Source organism: Dermacentor silvarum, chromosome 4, assembly GCF_013339745.2.
Source record: "Dermacentor silvarum isolate Dsil-2018 chromosome 4, BIME_Dsil_1.4, whole genome shotgun sequence".
In the NCBI taxonomy this organism is placed as follows: Eukaryota; Metazoa; Arthropoda; class Arachnida; order Ixodida; family Ixodidae; genus Dermacentor; species Dermacentor silvarum.
In genome coordinates, this window is record NC_051157.2 from 180,184,826 (window position 1) to 180,208,835 (window position 24,010).

The 24,010-nt window shown below is 45.5% G+C and overlaps 1 protein-coding gene across 1 annotated transcript in view; it reads left to right on the plus strand.

Annotated features, from left to right (window-relative positions):
• The window catches only part of LOC119449083 (protein regulator of cytokinesis 1-like), a 178,186-nt gene that overhangs the window by 145,799 nt on the left and 8,377 nt on the right, over window positions 1-24,010 (plus strand). The window contains exons 8-10 of the mRNA XM_049666243.1: window positions 7,016-7,159; window positions 11,737-11,961; window positions 21,746-21,859. Of these exons, the coding sequence (XP_049522200.1) occupies window positions 7,016-7,159; window positions 11,737-11,961; window positions 21,746-21,859 (483 nt within the window). The remainder of the gene's footprint in view (window positions 1-7,015; window positions 7,160-11,736; window positions 11,962-21,745; window positions 21,860-24,010) is intronic.

Consider the following 24,010-nt stretch of genomic DNA (forward strand, 5'->3'; position numbering starts at 1 on the left):
GAATTTGAAAAACTTATTGACCAGCTCCCGGGTCCATTCATGTTGGTTGGAGATTTTAATGCACACCACCCACTATGGGGATGTTCAAGAGCCGATTCCCGAGGTGCGCTAATCGAAAAATTTCTATTGTCTTCCGGTTCCTGTATATTTAATAAGAAAGACCCAACATACTTTAATATAGCACACAGCTCATACACAGCAATAGACCTTGCTATTGGCTCTCCAATGCTCTTGGCAACCACTGAGTGGGCTGTTATCGATAATCTGTATGGAAGCGACCACTTTCCTGTTTGCTTAAAACACACAGGAAACATAAATATGGGTTTAAATTATCACAGGAAATTTAAAGAACAGGCTGCTGATTGGAAGAATTTCCGAGAACTCTCTAAACTGCCGAGTTCCTCAATCGTAGACCTAGGTATAGACGAATTACAATCCATGATCACCCTGCATATTATAGAAGCCGCACAGAAATCAATCCCACAGACATCAAATAAGACACAATACAAACGTAGGCCATGGTGGAATGCGGAGTGCAAGAATGCCCGTGAGAACCAAAACAAAGCATGGTAAAAATTCCTCAGATATCCTACAGTTAACAATTTAATAGACTTCAAGCGTGCTAAAGCAAATGGCAGGCGTATCCGACGTGCATCGAAACGGGAAAGCTGGCGCTCATTCCTTTCCTCTCTAAACTCCTATACAGATACACATAAAGTGTACAACAGACTTAGAGCACTTCAAGGGCGCAGTGCTCACCCAGTGCCTCTGGTCAGCACTGCTGGTGATACACTGGAACACCAAGCAGATGCAATAGGAGCACATTTGGATATATCTTCAGCTCAGCACATTATACAGACTCCTTCATGCGACACAAGCTAGCGGGGGAACAGAAACCTATCCGTGATAAAAGGCCATCCACAGGAGGGTACAATAGCCATTTCACTATGGAGGAACTGAAGGCGGCTCTGGGAACATGTGGCAACTCAGCAGCAGGCCCAGACAGGATTACATATGGCATGCTTAAGCACATACATGAATACACCCTTATAACCATCCTCTTTCTGTTTAACAATATATGGTCCTTTGGGCGCCTACCCAAAGCCTGGAAAGAGGCTGTTGTCATACCCATTCTTAAACAAGGAAAGGAAGCCACACTTGCAGCTAGCTATAGGCCCATTGCCTTGACTAGTTGCTTGTGCAAGGTGTTTGAGAAAATGATAAATCGCCGCCTTGTGTATTTCCTTGAATACAACGGCCTTCTTGACCAACGTCAAGCTGGATTCAGGTCTGGCCGGTCGACAACTGACCAGCTTGTAGCAGTTGAATCTTATGTCAGGGATGCCTTTATCCACAAACAACACTGTCTTTCTGTATTCTTTGACCTGGAAAAAGCTTATGACACGACCTGGCGTTATGGCATTCTCCGTGATCTGCATTCTCTTGGAGTCTCGGGAAACATGCTTAATACTATAGAAAGCTACCTCTCCGAACGTACCTTCGTGGTTCGTCTTGGAAATGCTCTATCGAAGCGGTTCATACAGGAGAATGGCGTTCCTCAAGGTGGCGTACTCAGCTGCACGCTTTTCATAGTTAAAATGAACTCCCTAAGCAGTGTGTTGCCCAAAACAATCTCTTACTCTGTTTACGTAGACGATGTCCAGATCAGTTTCAAATCCTGCAATTTGGCCATCTGTGAATGGCAAATTCAGTTGGGGGTAAATAAACTCTCAAGCTGGGCAGATAAAAATGGGTTTAAATTCAACTGTAGGAAAACCGTCTGTTTACCTTTTTCTCAACAGCGTGGCATTAGGCCGGACCCCAACATCACACTGAACGGGCAGACCATAACCGTTAAACAAGATCACAAATTCCTAGGTGTTGTGGTCGATAAAAAGCTCACCTTTGTTGCACATATCAAGCAGTTGCGATTGAAATGCTTGAAAGCAATGAACTTACTAAAGATCCTTTCCCATCAGTCATGGGGTACAGACCGTAACTGTTTACTGAACCTTCTGAATAGCGTTGTACTGTCACGTATTGACTATGGCTCGGTAGTGTACGAATCAGCGTCAAAGTCTGTGCTAAAGATGCTTGACCCAGTGTACCACCTTGGGCTCCGTCTGGCCACTGGTGCTTTCAGAACTAGCCCAATAGTCAGCCTGTATGTTGAGGCTAACAGATGGTCACTGGAACGGTGAAGGCAGTGCACAAGCTTAGTGTATGCCACTAAGGTGCTCTCTCACGCAGAACATCCATCTGGTGAACTCTTGCGGGACACAAATAACACCCAGCTGTTCTTGAGGCGATCATCAGCAACGCCACCATATCCCATTAGGGTCGCGTTACACATTGAAAGCCTGCACATACCGGTCTCCAACCTCCAGGTGGTGTCCCATAAAGACGCCATTGCGCCGTGGGAAATACACGCTGTTAACTGTGATATCTCATTTCTTGAGGTGGGCAAACATGGGCATCCGCTCGCAACAAATCAGCACTTTATGTACTTGCACGCAAAATACAGGTGTGCCGAGTATTACACTGTTGCATCCAAGTCCTCAGCTGTCGCATGTGCCGCACATGGCCCTCAATTCTCCGAATCAAAAACAATGAACGAAAATACAAGCATATTTACTGCAGAATTCTGTGGCATCCTCCTTGCCGTAAGGCACATCCTACAGAAGAAACAACCAGCCTCCATCATATACACTGACTCCCTCAGTGCGGTGACTGCGTTGTCATCCGGTAAAAAGCATAAAAATCCAGTGACTAATTTCCTTCTAAAATGTCTCATGTCGGCTCATAAATCCAAACTTAAAATCACGCTATGCTGGGTACCGGGGCACTGCAACATAGCTGGCAATGAGGTAGCTGACAGACTTGCGCAGTCAGCTGCCCTTCATATTTCTATTGACATAGACAATGCACCCTACGAGGACCTTAGGCCACACATTAGAAACAGAATTCGTAGGCAATGGCAAGAAGAATGGGATGCAGCAATCGAAAACAAGCTATACACAATAAAGCCCATAATAGGAAGATATGCTACCGAGAAATGCGACAGATATAAAGAGGTTGCACTATGCAGGCTTAGAATAGGACACACATATGCAACACATTCACATCTGTTAAACAATTCTCCAGCTCCGCACTGTCCAAAATGTGGTGATCGACTGTCCGTCATTCATGTTCTAATCATGTGCAAGAGGCTAGAACCAGACAGGAGACGGTACTTCCCAGAACTATACAGAAATCAGATACCTCCGCACCCGTCCTTATTTCTCGGCGACTACCAAATGTTTTCACTAAAAAGAGTTTTTAAGTTTTTAGCGAGTGTAGGCTTCCTACGCGCCATTTCATATTACCATTGAACTCAGCCTTGTCTCATTCCCGAGGAAATGTCTGAGATTTCTTATCTTACATGTCAGGCGCTCCGCACTCCTTGCCCTGACAAGGACTGTTGCTGAGGCTGCCTGACCTTGTAAATGTCATGCGCTTTGCCCATAATCATCAAATGCAATCATTACTCAATTATTTTAGGCCCTATACACCACTGTTTTTTATCCTTCTCTTTTACTGCTTACTAACCTGAGTCGACCATCAACCTTGTGTTTGGCGCTCTTCGGCCTCAGTTGCCCTTGCGCCATAAAAATCTACCACTAACTAACTATTTTTCATGAACCACGCTTCTTTTCAGCATTGTCACCGTTCCTTGACGAAGGCAGCAACTGCTGCTATCCTGACGAAGACAAACCTCCTTGTCGAAACAGTGGCTCCAGCGACATTCCTTGTTACTACCACAATATTCGCTGCTAGTATGCCTAAATGTGCTTACTGACACATAGAAACAAAGTACATAGCACGATGTACGTTTCACATTGCTACGTCCATTCAATGCGGACAACCTATTCAGTGCATAATATGCACATTAAGCACTGAAACTGAGTATGGGACAATTAAGAGCGTATGCAAAGAAACACGTAGAAAAATAAAATGTTCGCCCACTTTATGACTGGATCATAAAGTAGTGCATTGCATAATTTATAAAGGCGGCATGTAAAAATCGCTGGTTCCGTAGCGTACTTGAATTAATCTCATGCAAGCCTGACAGGCCGCATATGCTGTTGCGAAACTGCGATATAATACTTGTAGCACATATATTTTTGGAACTTAATAGAAGAGTAAATTTCAAAGGAACGAAGTCTGCTGGCGGGAGATGAGAAATTTGCAAATAGACATCTGTGAACTTCCAGCAGCAGCTATAGTGGAGCTATATTAAGATACTTCAATACATGAGTTAATTCTTTAAGATACACATGGCAGGTATAGTATTGGACACATCTGTTTTGCTAGTATCGTGTATCTGTAACTGAAACAGCACTTAGCGGCTCAGTATCTTGTGTCTGTATCATGATACCTTTGCAAAGTATATTTGCCTCGTAGATAGGCCAGCCTAGTTAAGGTAGGGTAGGTATAGAGGGACTTCTGTGGAAAATGTGATGTTTGAATTTTTTGAGAAAATCCCCTATACTTTTCAAACTATTCTGTCTCATGATTTATTGGGAACAGATTTTGTTGTTGCAATATCGCTAGTTCATTTCTTATTGTCTGTTACTGTTAATATTTTCGTGCTTTCGGTTGCAATTAGGCATACCCAAATGAAATGTCAGATCTGACATTTCTCTGACCAGAAATCAAGTGTAGTTTTGCTCCATGCAATGCATAATTCCTGCTTCTGCGAGGAAAGGAAAATGCAGAGGTGCCGGCAGAAGTGTTCTCATCCACGCTAGACAGAAGATGCCAGGGGCTCAAACTTTTTGTCGCTATTGTAATTTCTATTTTGAAGCTCTGAAAATGAGTCACTACAGCTTTCCTGGTATACTCTTCACTTCAGGTGAAGAAACATTTAAAAATAACGTTAATTCCAGCATCGAAAAAGGGTGGCCGTTATCGTTGCAGCTACCCAAGTCTGCGCCATTTTAAAAACTAGGACAGCCAGACTTCGCTAAGGTATCCGCCAACCGCTCCTCCCAAAAGTTTCTTGTGTAGCTTCCACCAACTCCAAAATGGTTGAATGAATGACATTATAGTATGCGGCACTCTGTAGACGAAAGGCAATTCTTGGATGAGACTCCTCCTTGTTATTGAGAGGGCTATAATGGATGGGCATTTTCAGTTTATTGCATAGTGGTCACTGTTAGTTGCATGGGGTGTGGTGCGTTTGAATTGAATCAAGCCATTCTACTTGCAGACACCCTTGTCGAGGAGCGCCAAGTCTCGCTCACTAGGTGCACTTTGTTACCGGTGCACTTTGTTACCGCTGGCTGTGTGCGTGTAAAAGTTAAGGGCACCATTGAGAGTACACGGTGAACTATCATTCTCAAACCCTGCTTGAAGTGGGTGTAGACTTGAAATTCGTCTATAGCAATGATGTTTTTCATCATTGCAACGTTTAGCGTGAAAACAACGCTTCAAACACTACGGCATAAAAGCTGTTTGCTGTCAGTCAACCTTTTGCAGATCGTATCGACTTCGGTCTTTCTTCAACTCTTACTTTTCTCAGATGGTTTTGACAAAAAAGCTTAGCACGCATTTTATTTGTGACCAAAGTCTGCCTTGTTAATCCAGCTTTGCCCACATTGTAGTTAGCTCTATTGCATTTGCTGATGCAATTGAGCAGCATCATGCCGTGAAGAAACGGTTAGAGGAACATGATAAATGTCGCAAATGGTGTACAGTAAACCCCCGTTGACACGAAGCCGTAGAAACCTGAAAAAGTTTCGATAAGTGGGGTTTCGAGATCACAAAAAAACGGGAACATGGAAGTTTGCGGGCCGCGCACAGACCACATGGAGCCTTTCCAAAATGCTTCCACTAATATACTCTTACTTTCACGTGCATCGGCAACGGAGACGGCAGTGTTTACGAACAATGACATTACTGGCATTGCGCTAAGACTGCATGCTTGACAGTCAAGAGAAACACTCCTAATGAAATATTTGAAGTCAGTCATTCAAGCGTAACCAGTTCCAGGGTTCTAAAAAGATGGCGCTGCTACTTATAAATCTGCGATATCACATACTGTGGGGGCTTGCACGCTGGCGTCTTTTGGGTGAAGCGCGTGGCTATTCTCAGGTGATTACTTTCCGAGATAGTTTCCCTTTCACGGGATTTCATGTGACTAGCTCCGAACGCAACAGTGTATGCGGGTGACAGCGTTCCTAGCGCAAAGCCAAGCGCGCATTCATGGCACAGTTCTAGGAACGCTGTTGCCTGTTCACGCTGGCTCATCCGTTACTCGTCATCCAAAATGCCAACAATGAAACCATGTCCGAAAATGATCGCCTGCGAATACCGCCCCTTATCGAGGCTGTTCAAAAGTGCCGATCGTCTTGCTCAAGGTCGCAATAATATGCCGCGACCACATGCGGTGTCACTAACAGCATCCTAAATGAGAAGGGAAAGGATGTTTACTCCCAGCTCGCCACTGCTGCGTTAGGCCGCAACCAAGCGGTGGCAAGTCACCTGATCAAGTGCACACGAGCGGTGATAGAAAAAGCGCGGCCAGGCGCGCCGTCTGACTCGGCTTGCCAGCTGCCGCCCGGTGAAAAGAAGGTTCAAGTGACGCTGCTTCATTGCCTTTTAGCTGGTTTATTGGAATTTGAGATATCCGGAGTCCGGCACAAACAATTTTGGAGATAAGAGGTGAAAAGCATATGGGTTGACGCAACGTTTGGAAACAAAATTCACCTTAACCGATATTTCGAGATAACAGAGTGAATTTTGCTGTTACAGCTTTGACTATATACTGACAGGCAATCCCCGGCCCGCACATTGCTGGGCCTTGAGAAGTAACACTTGCAAGGTCCATTTTGTGTTCTCCAGTGCATTGCTTCTTAGTTCTTCAACGTACTAAATGTATCAAGTTTTTCAGCCAGTGCTGGACACTTCGCTGACACCTCTGCACTATTTTTTTCAGTCTAGCCTTCTGAGCTGTTTTCAATTTTGGTTTCAGCTCAGGAAAGAAATTAAAGACTACATTACCACCCACAGCGACCGGAGTGAGACATTCGCGTTGTGGGGTAAGGACTTCCTCGGCCACCTGGATTCTCAACAGCGTGCACATGCTGAAGAAAAAGAGCGCGAACGCCTCGAAAGGGTGAGGCCACTTGCAGTATTTGTCTTCATAGTCATATTTACACCCAATGCTGAAGAAGCTGCTGAAGTAATGTAATGTCACATTGCAATTGTTTGTTGGTCTGTAATGATTTCTACTGAATACAGTTAAACCTCGATTCAACGAACTGCAATATAATTTTTATATAATGAAGTACATAACTTGTAACTCCTTGTAACATACTTGCTTTGTTTTGGTTTGGTTTGGTGCCTAGAGTTATGGCTCAACCCAGTACGGGGGATCGGACATGGATCGGGCTGCAGTAGGTAAAAAGAGAAGAAAATATTAAATGGTATTGTGGAAATTAAGAATGACATATTAATGAACACTAATCGTTAATATCAATTTTAGGCTATATTTCTTTTAATTTGAAGGTAATATTATTTCATATTCAAGGAAAAGAACAATCAACATAACATGGCATTTCCCATAATTTGCTTACAAAATTAAGTAACGCATCGCATACGCTCCGATTGCAGGATAGGACAGGAATAAACTTTATTTGTCCAATGGTTATGGCTGTTGGTGCCCGGGGCTAGGCTTCCAGGGGTCCATCGCCAGAGAAAAATCTTCCAAGATCCTCGTCAATGGCCCTGGCCCGCTGGACGGCCCACTACTGGTCCTCGGGTGCCTCGCTGAGAATAGCGGCTTGCCATTTCTCAGCTAGGCGCCCCGCTTCAGAGGGTCCTATTGCAGTGTCCAGTGCCAACGTCCCAAGAGATAGTATCACAGGAAGCGTAATGACCCCTCCAATTTGGTGAAGGGCACCTTCCTGAAATCTTTTTTTTTCACGTCGAACCTAGGACATTATATAAAGAAAAGCTCCATAGTTTCTGATTGACTTAAGTAATAACGTTTAAGGGAAGGAGCCAAACCAGGCCTGTGGGAATAAAATTGAGGCATTCTCGTAAATGAAACTTCGAATATTCTTGGTAAACACCATCTGCTGTGCCAAGGGAATCCAAGATGCTGAAAATTGGTGTTATTCAACACACAAGATTTGGTATATTCCTTTCGGACAAAATTTTTAAATTTTGTAGCAGTGATATGTGCCGAAGGTCTTGGAATTCTCAGTACCAGCCTTATGCTGCCGCTAGTGCGTCTGCTGAGTCGTTTAAACTGAGTCTCATGTGTCCTGGTACCCATAACAAGATAAGGCGTAAATGTTGATAAATAGATGAATAAAATTCTTCATTATCGGATACAGGTAGATGAATTTCGCACTGATAGAGTAGAACAAATGGACAACGAGTTCGGTGTGATCACCGCTGAAATAAATGTGGGAAGTTTTCGTAGAGCTAGAATAACGGTCAATACATCTGCCTGGCATACTGGTGTAAAGTCGGGCAGCTGAAGAGAGAAAGACTAATTTATTCATGGCAAAAAAATATCCATTCCTGCCTTCTATTCACTGACAGAAAATATATGTCGCTAGTACTGCACTTATTTAGAGGTTCTCAACATGGTCATCTAACAAACGTTTCAGGTATCTAATAGGTAGAAACATTGGTAGCGCATTTTTAGGAAATATATAATCAAATTCAATGCTTACTGTTGCAGTAGGTAAATTTGCGAAGGCCACATCACGGATTAACACTTATAATGGTTCTGATAATTTCTGCACAAAAATTACCTTGAGACAATGTAATCGAAATCATTGATTCTCAAACAAGGCATCCGGCTCTCGCATATGAACACGTAGTAGGAACCTCTCTTGGGAGAAGCATAGATGTTCAGTAATGATTGGACTGTCAGTATCGGAAATCAAGTTTTGATTTCAACACAAATGAGTTTCATGGCACAGATCATTATTCGCTATAAATTTTGGAAGGCCAAGACATAGATGTAATGATTCGTGTTCTAAAAGAACGAGAGGGCATAATTTGTAAGTAGGGCCTCGATCCAGAATATAATACGCAACCAAACTAAAATGGGGTGGACACCCATAAAATAAATCATCCCTGTATAAATCATAACCCTGTGCATTCCAAAACGACCACTGCTGGCTCTCCGTATTATTCTAGCAGCACGCGCTCGTTTAGCACGTGCTAAGCAACAGTACTCTTCGTGCGTGGTACTCAATGTGTGTCCGGAAAATAAGCTTTTCTGAATGCATGATCCCCATATATTTTATTGATTGTACCTGTGAAATTATCTTTTGACCATATGCCAGTGTTATTCGGACAGAAAAGGTTAAGAGGAAAATATGATTTGCACTTTTGTTGACATTTAGTGACATTTCTGTTCCTTTGACCCACATTTTATTCTGATTCTAGTACGACTACAAAGTTTTATATAGAGTAGGTATATCACTTGACACCGGGAAAAATGATATCAGCGTTAACGTATACCTACAAATCATGGTGTGTCGGAATATGACTTGGTAATATATTTAATACAGATGAGAGTACTGCGCCTTGAGGAATACCCTTTGTCTGTAAGTTTGAGAAGAAACACCGTTTTGACACCAATAAAATGCACGTCACACACTTTCAAGTCTGTTGATCAAGATGACATGCTCAACGCTCACATACGCCTTGAGCGAGTTGAATTTGGCTGTCAAAGTTCACATGAGTACACTGAATCGGGCACTCGGGCCTGAGTCTTATTTGAAAGGCACTCACTATTTCGTTCTCGCTTATGCAACTTTGGTATGACTATACAAAAATCTAATTTAACTATACAATATTTGAAGTCGCGGGCACACTGCTTTTTAAGTAGCGGAATTAATTTGGCAGTTTTGCAGTCTGGATAAATCCAAGCATTTCCTAGTGAAACAATGTGCGAAGTTAAGCAAATCCTCGGGAGACCATTCGAATATTATTTTTATCATTGCTGTACTTTTGCAATCAGGAGCTGAAGCTGGCACCGACTTCATGACTTTCACTATTGCTTCTAATGTTACGGCTATGAATTCATTTGCATGTTCAGATGCCGGCATTTATTTCGGTAGAAGTATTATAAGTCGACCCTCTAAGCCTTTTACAATCTCCTCCAGTGGCTGTATGATTTCAGCGGAAGTTAAACTAAGAGATCCTGCATTTATTGGTGCTGAAACAATCTTCTTGGATCCTAGAAACCTAAATAGGGCATTTTTTCTTACTGGACTGATATATAACTGTAATGTTTGGCGTTATTGTTTTCCTCCGCTTTGTCACCTGTCTGCCTGCATGCAGCTACATGAAATGTATGGTCATTACAATTACGTGGGCATTGGTTATACAGTTGCTTTTCCAGGCTTTCTTCCATCTTCTACATTCGCGTTCAGTCAAGATTGCACCAGGGTGAATTTGGATTTTTTATAGCTGTCACTTATCACGTAACACAAATTAGGTGCCTTTACTGGATCGTGCACTTAACCCTACCTGTTTATTTAAAACTCATCGCAATGAATCTAAACAGCGGGATCCTCCTGCCAATAAAAATAGAAATTTGCACAGGAACGCTTTGAGCAAAACCAGGATGGCGCTTTTTGTGATAAGAGATTAATGCCATCAAGCCACAATTCAAGGCTAGTCATATAGGAGCGTTTGGTACAATTTACGCCTATCTGCTGATGCAGCAAAAATGCGGTATTCATCGCCGTATACGCACACATGTAGTACGTCCTGTTGCAAAGGGGCAGTACTTAGTAAAATATTAAACAGCAATGGCGATAGCACTGATCCTTGGGGGGAGACCTCCTGACTGTTTGTACTTTAAGACAATCCGCACTGAGAGCAGTAAAATTTCTTGCTGCTTAAAAATGCGGGAACCCACGTGAGAAAATAGTTTGTCAGGCCTGCATACTGACTTGCGTTTATTAGACTTGCATGCTCTACACTATCATACGCTTACTTAGTGATAACCAAGGTGACTAAGGCAGCATACTTTTTTTGACGTAGAGCTAGCTGAAATCGACTTTCTAGGTCGACATGGGCACACCAAATGGAGCACCCACGTCTGAAGCCAATTTGGGGTGGGCTCAAAATTGTTCTCTATCAGCCAATTATCTGTGCTGTCGTCCAAGGTTGTTTTCAATGAGTTTTACTAGGTTAAATTAACGAGATATTGGCCTAAAGTTATCCAAGGCGTTACCAGAACTTTTCTTTCTTTAATAATGAAATTACTTTCGCCAGTCTCCATTCCGAAGGAATCCACGAAGGCTTAATATTATGGTTTACCATGGTAAGCAATGCGTGAGGCGATATCGTAAATGAAGTATTTATTATAGGCGTAGTAATGCCATCAGGTATTGACGCTGAATTGGGCAGCTGGCTTACATTTGTCAGCACCGAAACTGAAACTTCTTCAAAGTCTTCACCTTGAGTAGGTGGCGAAGCGTGATAGGGCAAAATAGACTTGATGCCATCCTGTGAGATTTCCTCTTTGTCTTCTTCGTCCGACTAGCTGCTGACCTCAGTCTTCACATTTGTTTCACTTGCATTAGTAATTCTGAAATTGACTCATTATCTTGCCATTTGCGATTATACATGCAGTAACTGAAGGGGTGTTACATTGCAGTTCAAACGGCCAGTGCACTGTTGAAACTCAGATTTGATTGCTTACTTCACCTGCAGAACCGTCGCAAGGCCACGCCCGTGAAATCGAGCAGTCGGAAGAGGAACAACAGTGGGACGCCCTCCCGCAGTGCGTCCAAGATGCCCCGGCTTGGGTCAAACAATGGCACCCTCTCGTCCAGCAGCCGCGGAGGCTCACCAGCTGGAAAAAACACCCTGGTGGCGCATGGTGGCACACCGGCCCGAGCTGGGAAAAATATCCGGCGGCGCTCGGTGAAGGCCCAGGTATGACTGTGACAAGCACCTTCTCCAAGCGTATTCGGAGGAGATGCGGGGAGTTATTTATATTTACGAACTCCAGCCCAGGGTTGTCTATTTCAGAAGTGGCACTGACACTTAAAGATCAGACAGGAATGAATGAAAAGTGGGGACGAAGTGGGGCAAGGCAGGACTCAGGCTCAACGGTATTATGAAGTCATTTCAAAGGACATGCAACCTGATAAATTCAAGAGCATGTCCGGAAAGTCATGCTATGGTGGATGCTTTGGGCGAGTTGGCAATGCACAATGTTGTGCGCATACAGTGCACACAACGACAAGACAGAGCAAGAATGACGCTGAATAGGAGCGCCAGTATGCGTTCCATTCGTTCCTTGTATTGTTCTTGTATGCACTGTACACAGGTGTAAAAGAACGTGTACTTTCTGTCCATAAATAGCATTTAGCAGAGAAATTTATTGATTGTTGATTGGCTAATAGGTAACTTTTATAGGGCCGGCACTGACCTGGAAGTAAGGAAAGCACAGACATCCCAGTGTCTGTATACTTGCACTGTGTAACCCATTAGTGTCCTAGTGGCTTTGACGTTGCACTGCTAAGCAACTGGTTGCGAGTTCGATTCGGCGGCAGCCATATTCCGATGGCGGGAGAATGCAAGAATTGGCTGAGGTTTAACTCCTGTAAATCTAGTTATCACCTGCGAATGGTCTGTTTGGCTTGGTTTTGCAAAGACTACGGGCACCGTGTTTAGTTAAAGTTAGGCTTTATTGCCAATCTGATGGTGTGTGATAAAGGTTTAGGTTACCGATCGGTCCCTTGATGCCAAATTGGCCGTCCCGTCAGTTCATCAGTCGGCTAATCTGCACGAAGGGAATCCGAGGCGACAGCAGACGTTCGGCCACATCGTTCAATGCATTCAAGCGGGCAGGCGTAGGCAGGTAGCGATAGCAGTTGCTAACGCTGAGAAAGGCACTTTCTGCTTGACGAGAAATTGCCTACACGTCCGATACACATTGGCATTCCTCGAGTGGGAGTGTCCGTTCAGCCATTTCTAGCCATTTCATCGGTTCAGTCACCGCGGCCAAGTCATTGGCGTGCCACAGTCTTTCACACACCTTAAACACGTTGCCGAACGGGTTGTCCATGAAGTCACGGTGAAACCTGGACGTCGCAGTAGAGCTTGCCGCCAGCCGAAGGGTATGGTTCGTCAAACGTTCGTTGTGTGTGCCGTTGCTTGTATCACGGCTTCGTCTCCTTGTTGTTCGTATTGCTGAACGACGACAGCGGCGGCTGCAGTGGCTTCGATCTTAGCACGCTTTAGCGCTTGGTAAGCTTCTCTATTACGTGCTAATCTGGCCTCCCCTTGCTCTAGTATTTCAGCAGCCAACTTTGCTTGAGATTTCGCAGCCTGCCATTTAGCTATATCTACTGAATAATTGGATTCAGCCTGTGGCTTGCGCTGAAGCGCACGCACAGACGGCCCAGCCGGCACGCCATCCATGGCACAACTGAGCGACCAAGTGCCGGCGAAGTAGCCGTTAAACCCTCGCCTAGTCACGTGGTATTGCAGTGGCGAGGTTCCGAGTGAGAGCAGCTGCGGCGCCTCTCCGCGGCGGATCACGTGGCGTGACGTCACACCTGCCACGCTTGCACTACGGTGGCTCAAGGTCACTGCGACGCGATGAATGACCTTGCGAGACATGGCGTAGAAGAAGAGAAAAATGTTTGTGCACCGTGCTCCGGTTGCACGGTAAAGAGCCCCACACGTGGTCAGACCTTATCCGGAGGCCCTCGCTACGGCTTCCTTCATAATTCACCGAATTTTCAGAAGGTTGCCTCACAATGTTTAGTGCGAAGCATTCTTATCGAATGTATATGACCATTTTCATGGGCCAATGCCGAAGGCAGCATAGTCTAACACGCCATTTTATTCAAACATTCACCAAGGACTAAATTTGGAGAGCACATGCAGCTACTATGAAAGGCCCAGATACCGGTCAATATGACGTTCAGACGAGGCAGAATAATCACAGGTAGCTTGCACACCCGCTCTCGGATTCAAGGTATAGCGCACTTAGGTACTCATTGAAGACTGCAATGACGCACATTAGGTTTGCTTTGTCCAAACCAGTGAATACACCAGTAAAGAAACCACAAGTGGTGTTAACACCGATTGACGCTCATTCCGCACAGCCTACGCACGCTTGTGGAAGCATCGAAAACTGCACAGGTCGCACACATTTCAACACATTTTGGTTTACACTGCCATGCGGACCCAGTGTAAACCAAAATTTGTGCACCTGCGTGCATGGCCTTGCAGATTGAGTGCAAGTCGGCTCTTATACCGACCAACACATGGTCGAAACCACAATCGTAAACTGGTGAATGTTGAGTAATTACGTGAAGTGATGTATGTATATATATATATATATATATATATATATATATATATATATATATAATTGTACATACAGTTTATTTCCGTTAATTCGACCCTGATGGGACCGACGGAATTGATCGAATTTTCCGGCGGGTCGAGTTAAGGCGGGACGCGGGGATTATATCGCGAAAGAAGCTTTGGAAACGACGGGTTTTGGTAGTTGCAACGCCCAAGCTACGCTAAATCAAGATTGCTTGGCTGAAAACGCACTAAAAGTGCGTGAAAAAAGTAATTTCGTCAGTGCGCAAGGCGAGCAAACAGATTGACATCGAGCAATATCACCGCAGTTAGCAGAGCTATGTATTAACCTTTTCGCCACCGAGCGCCGCCATCTTAGTCTCGTTCGAAAGCTGTTTCGTCGTTCCGCTTCTGAATCTTTAGGTCGTCGCTATCTTGTAACAAAGGCACAAGCCTAAAAGAAGCGCGGGTCTGCCGGAGGTTGTCATACGCGCCCTACAATGAAAGCAGGCCTCCAATTGGCTGCCGCGCTCAAAGGCGTCTCCCCATTGGTTGCTGCTACGGTAGTGAGCAAGCTGGCAGCCGCAATTGTCTGCTTCGCAACTCACGCCGGCGTCTTCAACCTGGGAGCTCTCAGAATTCTGAACTGTGCGTGTCAAGTGGTGATGGATCGTCGCTCGTTTGAGAAGAAATTTTGAACGAATCATGTCTTCAGAAAACGGAAGCGCGAGCCTCCTACGGCGGAACAAAGCGGGAGAAGCGGAGCGCCCTACTGAACATGTCCATAATGTGCCACGCTATCTTGCACCGTGCGACTCCAAATCGCCCTTTGCCATCGACACCAATAACGCAGCCGACGGAAGACGCGCCAAAAGAGGCTCCAGCGCCTCGGCGCAAGGCCGCGCGAATCGGTACCCTAAATCGCATCGTTGAAGGCGACGCGCGTCGAAGGTCGCCATCGCCTGCAAAGATGGTGTACTGTATCTGACGCATCGTGCGACACGATCATGCAGCCTGCGAGCGAGCTTGAACCGTCGACAAGCTACATTGTGACAACCGAAGATTCACCGGAGGAATCGTCGCCGGTTGCACCATACGCGCCTTGCGCTTCTGCCGTCACCGCTGACATGAAACGCGGCTCATGCATGCAGCGTTCGCGACTCCCTTCGCGTGGTTTCTGCACCTGAACGGAAGTTCAATTTGATGAACCAGCAAGGCCAAGAGCAAATTGCGGCACCTTGTGGCAGTGAGTTTATTCTTGTGCAGGTTTCCAGCGGTGAACTCTAGTTCTCTGCGCCCAAGATGTAAACAGCGTTCCGTGGGCGTACACTGCGATACAAGGCTGCGTCTGGTAGTGAAAACGGTGCTGTCATGCGCTACTTGTGGCCCAATTGAGTCGCAGTGCTCCTCTCAAAAGAAGGAAGGTGCAAGGATCTTTAATGGGAACATTTGTTCAATGCAAGCTGTTAGAACAATAGGGAAAGGGCAGAGAGCTCTGAACTATTTCTGGGCCACCACGAATGTGTCCCATCGTTGTTTACACCATAAAACCTTCCAGGGCCACTTGAAGAGGCTGTTCAATTGGCCTGCTGCGGAGGAGGCTGCAGACGTCGTTGTGGATGCTGTAGCAGTTGTGAAATGGTGTACAGCGAGATGGAGGTTGGGTTCACTAAAAATGTCACCATTATTTATGATAGCACCCGGATCACGCTAAAGCCCCTGCTTTAGTTCAGCCCGCTCTGGGCTCCCCCATTGGGGTAAGATGCATAACGGAATTCCACACATGGCCTGTGTTGGACAGTGTTGTCCTAATTTCTGCCTTGAGTGCAGCCTGGGGCCAGCAGAGACTAACCCCACGTACCTTCAGTGGAGGCTGCATTGCAGCTTTTTGGCCGTTCATTGGCCAAGAACGACCTGCGATACACAACAGTTGTCTCTGGTGGAGACAGCCGTGTTTCACAGGCGTTGCGAGATGAGTAGCCATGTGGGTTTATATCAGTCGCAAAAGACTGCATAAACCATGTAAAAAAAAGAATGGGCACTAGCTTTCGATCCATTGTGAGCGAGGCCAGGAAAGGGGAACCACTGGTTGGCAAAGATGAGATCACACAACAGCTGATAAAAAAAAGCTCACCAACTACTATGGCCTGGCTATCGGCAAGAACAGCAACGATGTTCCTGCAATGCACAAAGCTGTCATTGCGACGTATGATCATCTGACATTTACCGCCAGAGACCCAACCATGAGCTGTGCCCCCCTGGCCCTCTCAGCTGGCTTGATCAGAGAGCAGCAGAAGCGAAAAAATCACAGCCTGCTCATAAATACAAGCTTATGAGCCGAGCCACGCTGCCCGTGTATCAACGTCTTTCAGACATCCACTTGCTGGAGCGGTGCACTGGTAGGGCCCAGAATGCAGCCGAGAGCTTGCACTCGGTTATTTGGTCAGCACTTTCGAAGGATGAGCATGCCTTACTTTTTTCGGTAGAGACAGCAGTAACCGAGGCACGCTCTTTATTTCCCTGAATTGGATTTAACGACTACTCAGAAATGTGTGCCACCTTGTGTATACGTACTGGTGTCCTTGCCCTCCAGAGGGCACAAAAAAGAATCAAGAATGCCCGAAGGCGTCCTAAGCCCACCAAACGAACAGGCAGAGGTTCAAGATGCTTAACAGTAATGATGCCAAATATTACAGCCATCGTGCGTTTTAATAAATATGCACTTCTTGCAAAACTGTGCAGCTCGATTTCTCAAATGGCTTTCTTTTCTAGGCCACCTCGCTGGCGGACAGCATAGCACAACAATGACTGGACCAATTTTGATCCTATTTGTTTTGTTATGATCCATAAACTGTACTGTACATCAAGGCAGTCTTGAACTGTTTCTTTCCATTCTTATAATTTCCCAATAATTGCATGGCCGTATGCAGTAAAGCACAGTCACGTGCATGTAATGTTGAGCAAAAATTAGGGCACTGAAAAAAATCGAACTCTCTTAACGGTAGGTTAGACATTTGGGCAAACACATCAAGCATTCCCAGCTCCCTGCCATGTTTCGTTACTGTACCAGGCTTTCCACATGAAAGGAGCTTATAAATTCTTATAAAACAAGAACTAATGAAGATAATTTAAGGAAATTTTAACAATTTCTCTTTATTGCAATGTACAGTGCCAAAGTTCACCCTTTTATGTGAAGAAACAAAAACAAAGTTGGTTAACATATTTTTCTGTATCTTGTTTAGGGAGCGAGAAGGGGATCAGAACACACCGCTGATTCATTTGGTAGTATTTGCCCGATACTAGCTCGTCCCTGAACCAAACGCGTACCTGCTTCCTATATGTCCAAACTAGAGCTATAACAAAGAAATCTAACGCGCACCCGATGTTTTAGCAAGAAAAATGAAATCGGGCGTACGATGTGTTGCACAGTGGCGGCTGGTTACTTAGTCATCTTTGCCTTAATACAGCCGTGTTATGTGGCAAAGCATACAACCGCGGTTTTCGGTCGAATTTTTGTTGAAGAAAAGACGCTGGTTAGAATTAGGTAAGTACCACAGTCAGACATTGTGAGCTACTGTTATTGCTTGGGGCAGGCCGGAAATAGGGGTCTCTGACGGGAGATTTACGTGTGTTCAGTGCATTAGCTGTCCCATAGGCTCCGCCGAGACAGACACTGTCACTAAAGGGGTCACTATTGGAGTCACCACATGGGTCAGGCACGTGCATTCTGACTGGACAAGTTCAAATTATACGGCAAAGGCCAACTTTAGGTTCGAAATAACGAAAGTTTTGGCACATGGAAATGCATGGGCGCCGGCAGAGGCCATCAGTCGGGATCGAATTAACTGATAAATTGAATTAATCAGAGCCGAAATAATGGAAGTCTACTGATGCCTGCAGTATTTACAGGGTTTATTATTCAACACATCAATAAACCACACTAGGGGTGTGCAGATATTCTAAATTTTGAGTACGAGTCAATAGTCCATGACGAATTGAACAGTCAGTACTACTCAATTCGAGCATTTGTTACTTTAAATATAATATTCGTGTCTTTCGTACACAAAGGATAACACTTACTGCAATGTCGATGGGTAGAAAGCAGAGTGCAAGGACTGTTCCGAATGATTCTGCTGCATGATAGCTGCCGTTTCGATAGAGCTAACTTCGCACCTTGTATCTGAAAAAATCGTCCAAAAATTTCCTACACGTTACAATAGGTCTGTGGCATTGGTAGCAGCTTACCTTCAGACGGAGCATAATCGCCATCGCGATATGGTGGCAAAGCACGTTTTGTTGAAGTTTGCTGTTGGCTTATTTTGTGCTCAACTACGATCACTTTCGTAGGTCCTACGTATCACTTTTGCGACATTTCGCGTGACTGTGCATTTGATGCGGTGGCATATAAGGCCACCAGCGTTTCTCATGTTATGCCAAACTCACTTTCTACGCTTAGTGCCAGGAACGCTCTCGGCCACGCACTTCGACAGGTCCGATGTATATTCACGTAAATTAAAGTGGTAGTTGGACCTATAAAAGTGATCGCTCGATAACACCACCTTATGTCGTTGGTATGTGGCCAATGAAGCGCAAATGACGACGCCCTGCTTTCATTACAAAAGCTCATTGAAAAAATCGCCAGCACTTCTCCTGTCGAGAAAATGGGGGGGTAAGCGAAGCTTGTGTGTGTATCTGACCTTCGTCAGGGTAACGTTCGGAAGCCGTCGCCTCGGGATTCTCTGATCGTCGCTGACCTTGCCGCTTCGGAAGCCCTCGCCTCGGGATCGACGGCTCTTCGCTGACGGCGAGCCCTTTCCCGAGCGACTTCACGCCAGCGTTCATCAAACGCAGCTTGCTCCTTTGCAGAGCGCACCCCGCGTGGCCTTCCCATCTGTTCGCCGAAAGTGATCTGAGGCGAGGGAAGCCCAGAGGAGCGCGCGCCAACCCTCTTTCCTTTCATGTTCCTAGAGCCTCGCGACACACCGAACGAATCTGATTGGTCGCGCGCGTGTCACGTAATCACGCATGCTGCATATCCAATGCGGGTGCGCGCCACACGTGATTTTTTTTTCTTTTTCTCTATTTCTTTCTGTCTTTCTTGCTTTCTTTCTTTCTTGTCCTTGGTATGTGCCATTGAGCTGAGGCCCTTTCTGCACTATCATCAGGATCGGCCCACATGACAGAGGTATGTGCCATTGCGCTTGGACCCTTTCTGCACATCGCCAGGATCGGCCCACTTTTTAGCGTGACACCTCCACCACTGCGGACACTTGTGAGCCTATCAAGCTTCGCCTAAAAACAATCTTTCACAATATGAACGTAAATCCTGCACGTCCCGTTTTCCTTTTAATCATGAACGTGTGAACATGCTATATTTCTCTTATAAATGGGGCACATATTACACTCAGATGCACTTTCACTGTCGTAATTTGGGTGTGCGTTAGATTCGTGTAAGTACGGTCATTTCTGATCAATAATTTCTTCATTCAATCACGATGGCTTGCTTCTAGGCATCCTAAATAAAGATTTTTTCTGATTTATTATTTGTCCAATCATGCCATGTTTGCATTCCTATAAGTGATGCGGGATGCTGTAGCGCCACTTCTCTGCTTCCTCGAACACAACAGCGCACGTGCACCTGCAAACATGTTTGTTGTTCTATTGTTTTAATACTGTCATTGCCACGGTGCCCTAGATGTGGTTGTTTATAATTTACAAGCTCCTCAGTTATTTGCATGTCTATTGTGAAGGGAATCGCTCAATTCAATGTATATAAGCATGCTTTTTTTTAACGAACCTTTCTTTCCGAAGCCTCCTGGACTTTCCTGACCGCGGCTGCTGCCGCTGCTGACGCTGTCTTCGATCGAACCTCGGTGTCCCAACACGGCAGCTCGATGCTCAAACCATTAGGCCACAATCGCACACTTTTTTCGTGCCAACGCCAACTAGGTCTTTGAGATGATCGCCAGATGTGTCGGATTGTTTAGCATGGGTTTGCGAGAGCACATGCGCCATTTTACTTTGCACGTTTTATTCCTGCGTCCTTCGTGTAAATTTATAGCATTTGATTTAATTGCTTCACACAGATTCCAAGATGCGCTTTGGATCTGCATAATTGTGCCAACAGACTCCAAGAAATTCTAGTATTTCATGTCTGCTCAGAAATAATATATTCTATATTCGGTTTCATATTTTGGAAGGTGCTTCTATCGAATTGGTTGTATTTCATTAGATTAAGAAATTTCAGTATTCCTGCACCTGTAATATGTACTTAATACCGTAATACTATTGTGCTTATACAGGTTTGAAGTAAGTCTTATCCTTAATGACCTGTTCTTATCTTTTAAATAAACTTGAAACAGGTCTTACCTGTGTATTGCAATGTTAAATTTTATTATCCTATGTCATGCCCAAGGCGCTGATCTCACGAGACTTTGGTACAGCGACCTTCAAAGTGCGTCCTAGGCAGTGACAAAGCGTGAACATACTGAAAAAAATTGGCCACCATCCCGCCCTGCAAACGTGAATGTCCAGCGAAGCTGTATCAAACGCCACACATGGTCGAGCATTGTATTCACGCTGTTCTTCAGGTGTCTTTAATTTCCGTGGTCTACCCATGGCAATCTTAGAATGAACTGAATGAGTTGCTAGACTTGTCTCCCTTTTATATATGAAAGCGTGGTGACGTCACAAAGTATAATATATATCTGCTGTATGCCTGATTGGAAAGAAAGATATGCCGTTTTCCTTCGATTGTTAACCTGGAGTTTTGCGTTTATGCCACGAAATTTCCCGACCAACGAGACGTATACAGCTTCGCTGTAAAATGAAGTGATTCTTTAGAAGATATGGCCTTATAGCAGGCAGGGCCACTGGCACAGTGAGGTGTGGTAGGCGAGCACCTGTCAGCAAACTCAGCGGTTGCGCGCTCGAAAACAAAGTCAAGGAAGGGAGAAACTTGTAGTAAAATGTTTCATCACTAGAAAAGGCACAATCAGTCATTACACGCCAGTAGAACACTTTGCTTGCTGCAACGTTTACTCGTAGGCTGACTTCAACTGTTTTCATTCAAATGTGCGGAGAAGGTGCTCGTTGTGGAGCATTGGCCCAGAACTCCTATCAAAACGCACTGCAAAGGCTTTGGCAAGTGGGAAGCAATTCAATTACGTAGTAAAATGACTGCCTGCCTTTGCACCTTCGCTACAAAACATTGTTTGCAGTCTCTACTCTCTCAGTAGTATGGCACCATTGGCTTTTGCAGTGTTTCTTGCAACCATTGGCAGTGTATTGACTGTATTGGCTAATAGTTATTTAACGTGCGCAGCTCATGTACTTTTACAGTTTCTTGGTGCGGGTAGCAATGTTTTGTTCTTCATCGTCACTGCTGCTGCAGAAGAAAAGTGCCAATGGCCGACAGCTGTTCAAGGGAAGAGGGGCCGAGAAGTCTGGTGCATCCACCAGCACAGCCGGACCTGTGGGTGGGGTGACCACCATGGACAGCTTCACGGTGAGTGTTAAAAAAAACTCCAAATCAGCATACATAGGCGTGACACATCTTGTACTTACTACTCGGGTAGTTTCCTTGCCTTATTTTGTTGGTTATTTCAAAGTCAGTGATGGATATCCTTTAAAATAAGTTTATCAGAATAGCTGACAATTTTCTATGGCAGCAAAGCCAAAGCTACGTGGGCGAAGTTTCTGCACTTGTGTTATAATGCAAAGTAGTGCCAGCATTTTGATGACCATTTCAGTTTGTTTTACCAGTGTGTCCAGCACATGAGCGTTTTCTTAAGTGTTTTCGTGCGAGTCCTTGGCCAAGGACTGTTCACCTACACGTGCAAACATGCAAAATTCACTGCGATGGAGTTATATGGCAAGCGATGCTATACTTTGTATTGTGAAGGAGTGTAGCAAGCACTTTTAGCGAAGCAAGCATTTTTATCATGAAAAACCCGGGACCACCCAAAACCTGCATTCAGAAAGGCTATGTAAGGGAAGACAAGTGATGTCATAACTCCTGTAGCATACAGCATCGCTGTTCTCAGTTAATCTTCGCAGATATTAACTTTTACGAGATTTTGTGCGGCGACTTGAGATGCGTCAGTGTCTCCGGGCAACAGAACTTCTCACACAGGCCAAGGACACTGTTTTTGCACAATGTAAGGAACGCTGTCACCTCTTTACATTGAAACCTCGCTAATACGAACACCACATTAGCGAAGATTTCAGGTTAGCGAACTTTTCAGAAATCCCCTACTGACGGCTTATAGTTTCAATGTCAAAATATTTCAGTACTACGAATGAATATTCTATAATTTGGGGATTTCTAGATTCCCGTGTATCCTTCTCGGCCGGAGCGGTAGGTTAGCAGACAACGCGCAGAAAGCGGATGGCCGTGGCACATCGGTTCGGAAAAGCTGAGATGGCGCCGAAGGATAAAAAAGGCGGGAGGGTAGTAGAGCGGTAGCTCTACTACCCTCCCGCATAAGTAGAGCGGTAGCTCTACTACTCCATGTACAAACCCAGAAAACGCCTGGTTCATAAAATCGGACCTAAAACTCAGCTAAGGTGAAACTGGGACTTAACCTACCAGTACCGGCTGCTGCTGCCTGAGCCCCGTGGGCGCCCATATCTTGAAAGCGATCTGAGATGTGGACAAAGTACGCGTTTGCGCGGGCCTCAGCTTCAATGCGATCTGCGATGCGTACAAAGTGCACCGAGTGCTGGTAGCTTCGTGTGCGCTGTGCTTTCGACACTTAGTTCCCGTTGAAGCGAGACGCAGCATGAAGGTCAATTCGCTCGCTGATGCTGCCGCGCCGAGCAGCGTCTGTGTCCTTAAAATAAGCAAAACCGTGCTAACACTCGGCATACTTGGTTTAACCGCGTTCAACCACGGGAAATTTTGTCCTATTGCTGAGGCGATGACGCATAACGTTTTGCGAGTGCACACCATGGAGGATGCTCCGCCCAGACAGGTGTTGCCTAGCAACAGAGGCGTGTCTCTTCCTTATTTTGCCCTTCTTTCTGCGCACGCTTTTTTTCTGCAGCGCTTTTGCCTGCGGCCTTAGCAGCTACGCGCGTACAGAAATGCAACCTAACCCTCGTGCTCGCGGCGATGCCACACAGTGGTACTTTGCAGACGGCGCTTACACGCGCTTGCGCTTTCTGATAGTTCAGGCAGGGCCCCTCGAGTGGGACACTTGCTGTGTCCATGCCAACGAATGTGAAAAACGAACACAATTCCCTGACGATTGCGATACTCCCTAATTCGAAATATGAGCGCAGCTCTATACGTGTTTTCATTTTGGGCTATATTGGCTGGCGTGAACAATCTCTCTCGTGCGGCACGTTGCAAGCGGAGGGAAGTGTGGCGCGACTGCCTCGATAATCGGAAGATCGCGAAAAGCAGATCGCGGATGATGCGTTGGCGCGATTCACAGCAGCCGCCGCAGACAGACCTCCGCTCATGCAGCGCTTTGTTTCCTTATGTCTGACGAGCTCTACTGTTGCGCCATATCGTAGCCATCGTCGCCGCAGAGCCCGTCTTGCACGTCACTGCTCTTCTTGCGCATTCGCCATACCCTCCTTCGCTCTCCGCCTCATGGTTACGCTGCGCCCTCATTATGGAGGGAGTGATCCTCGCGCTCTCTTCGTTGTC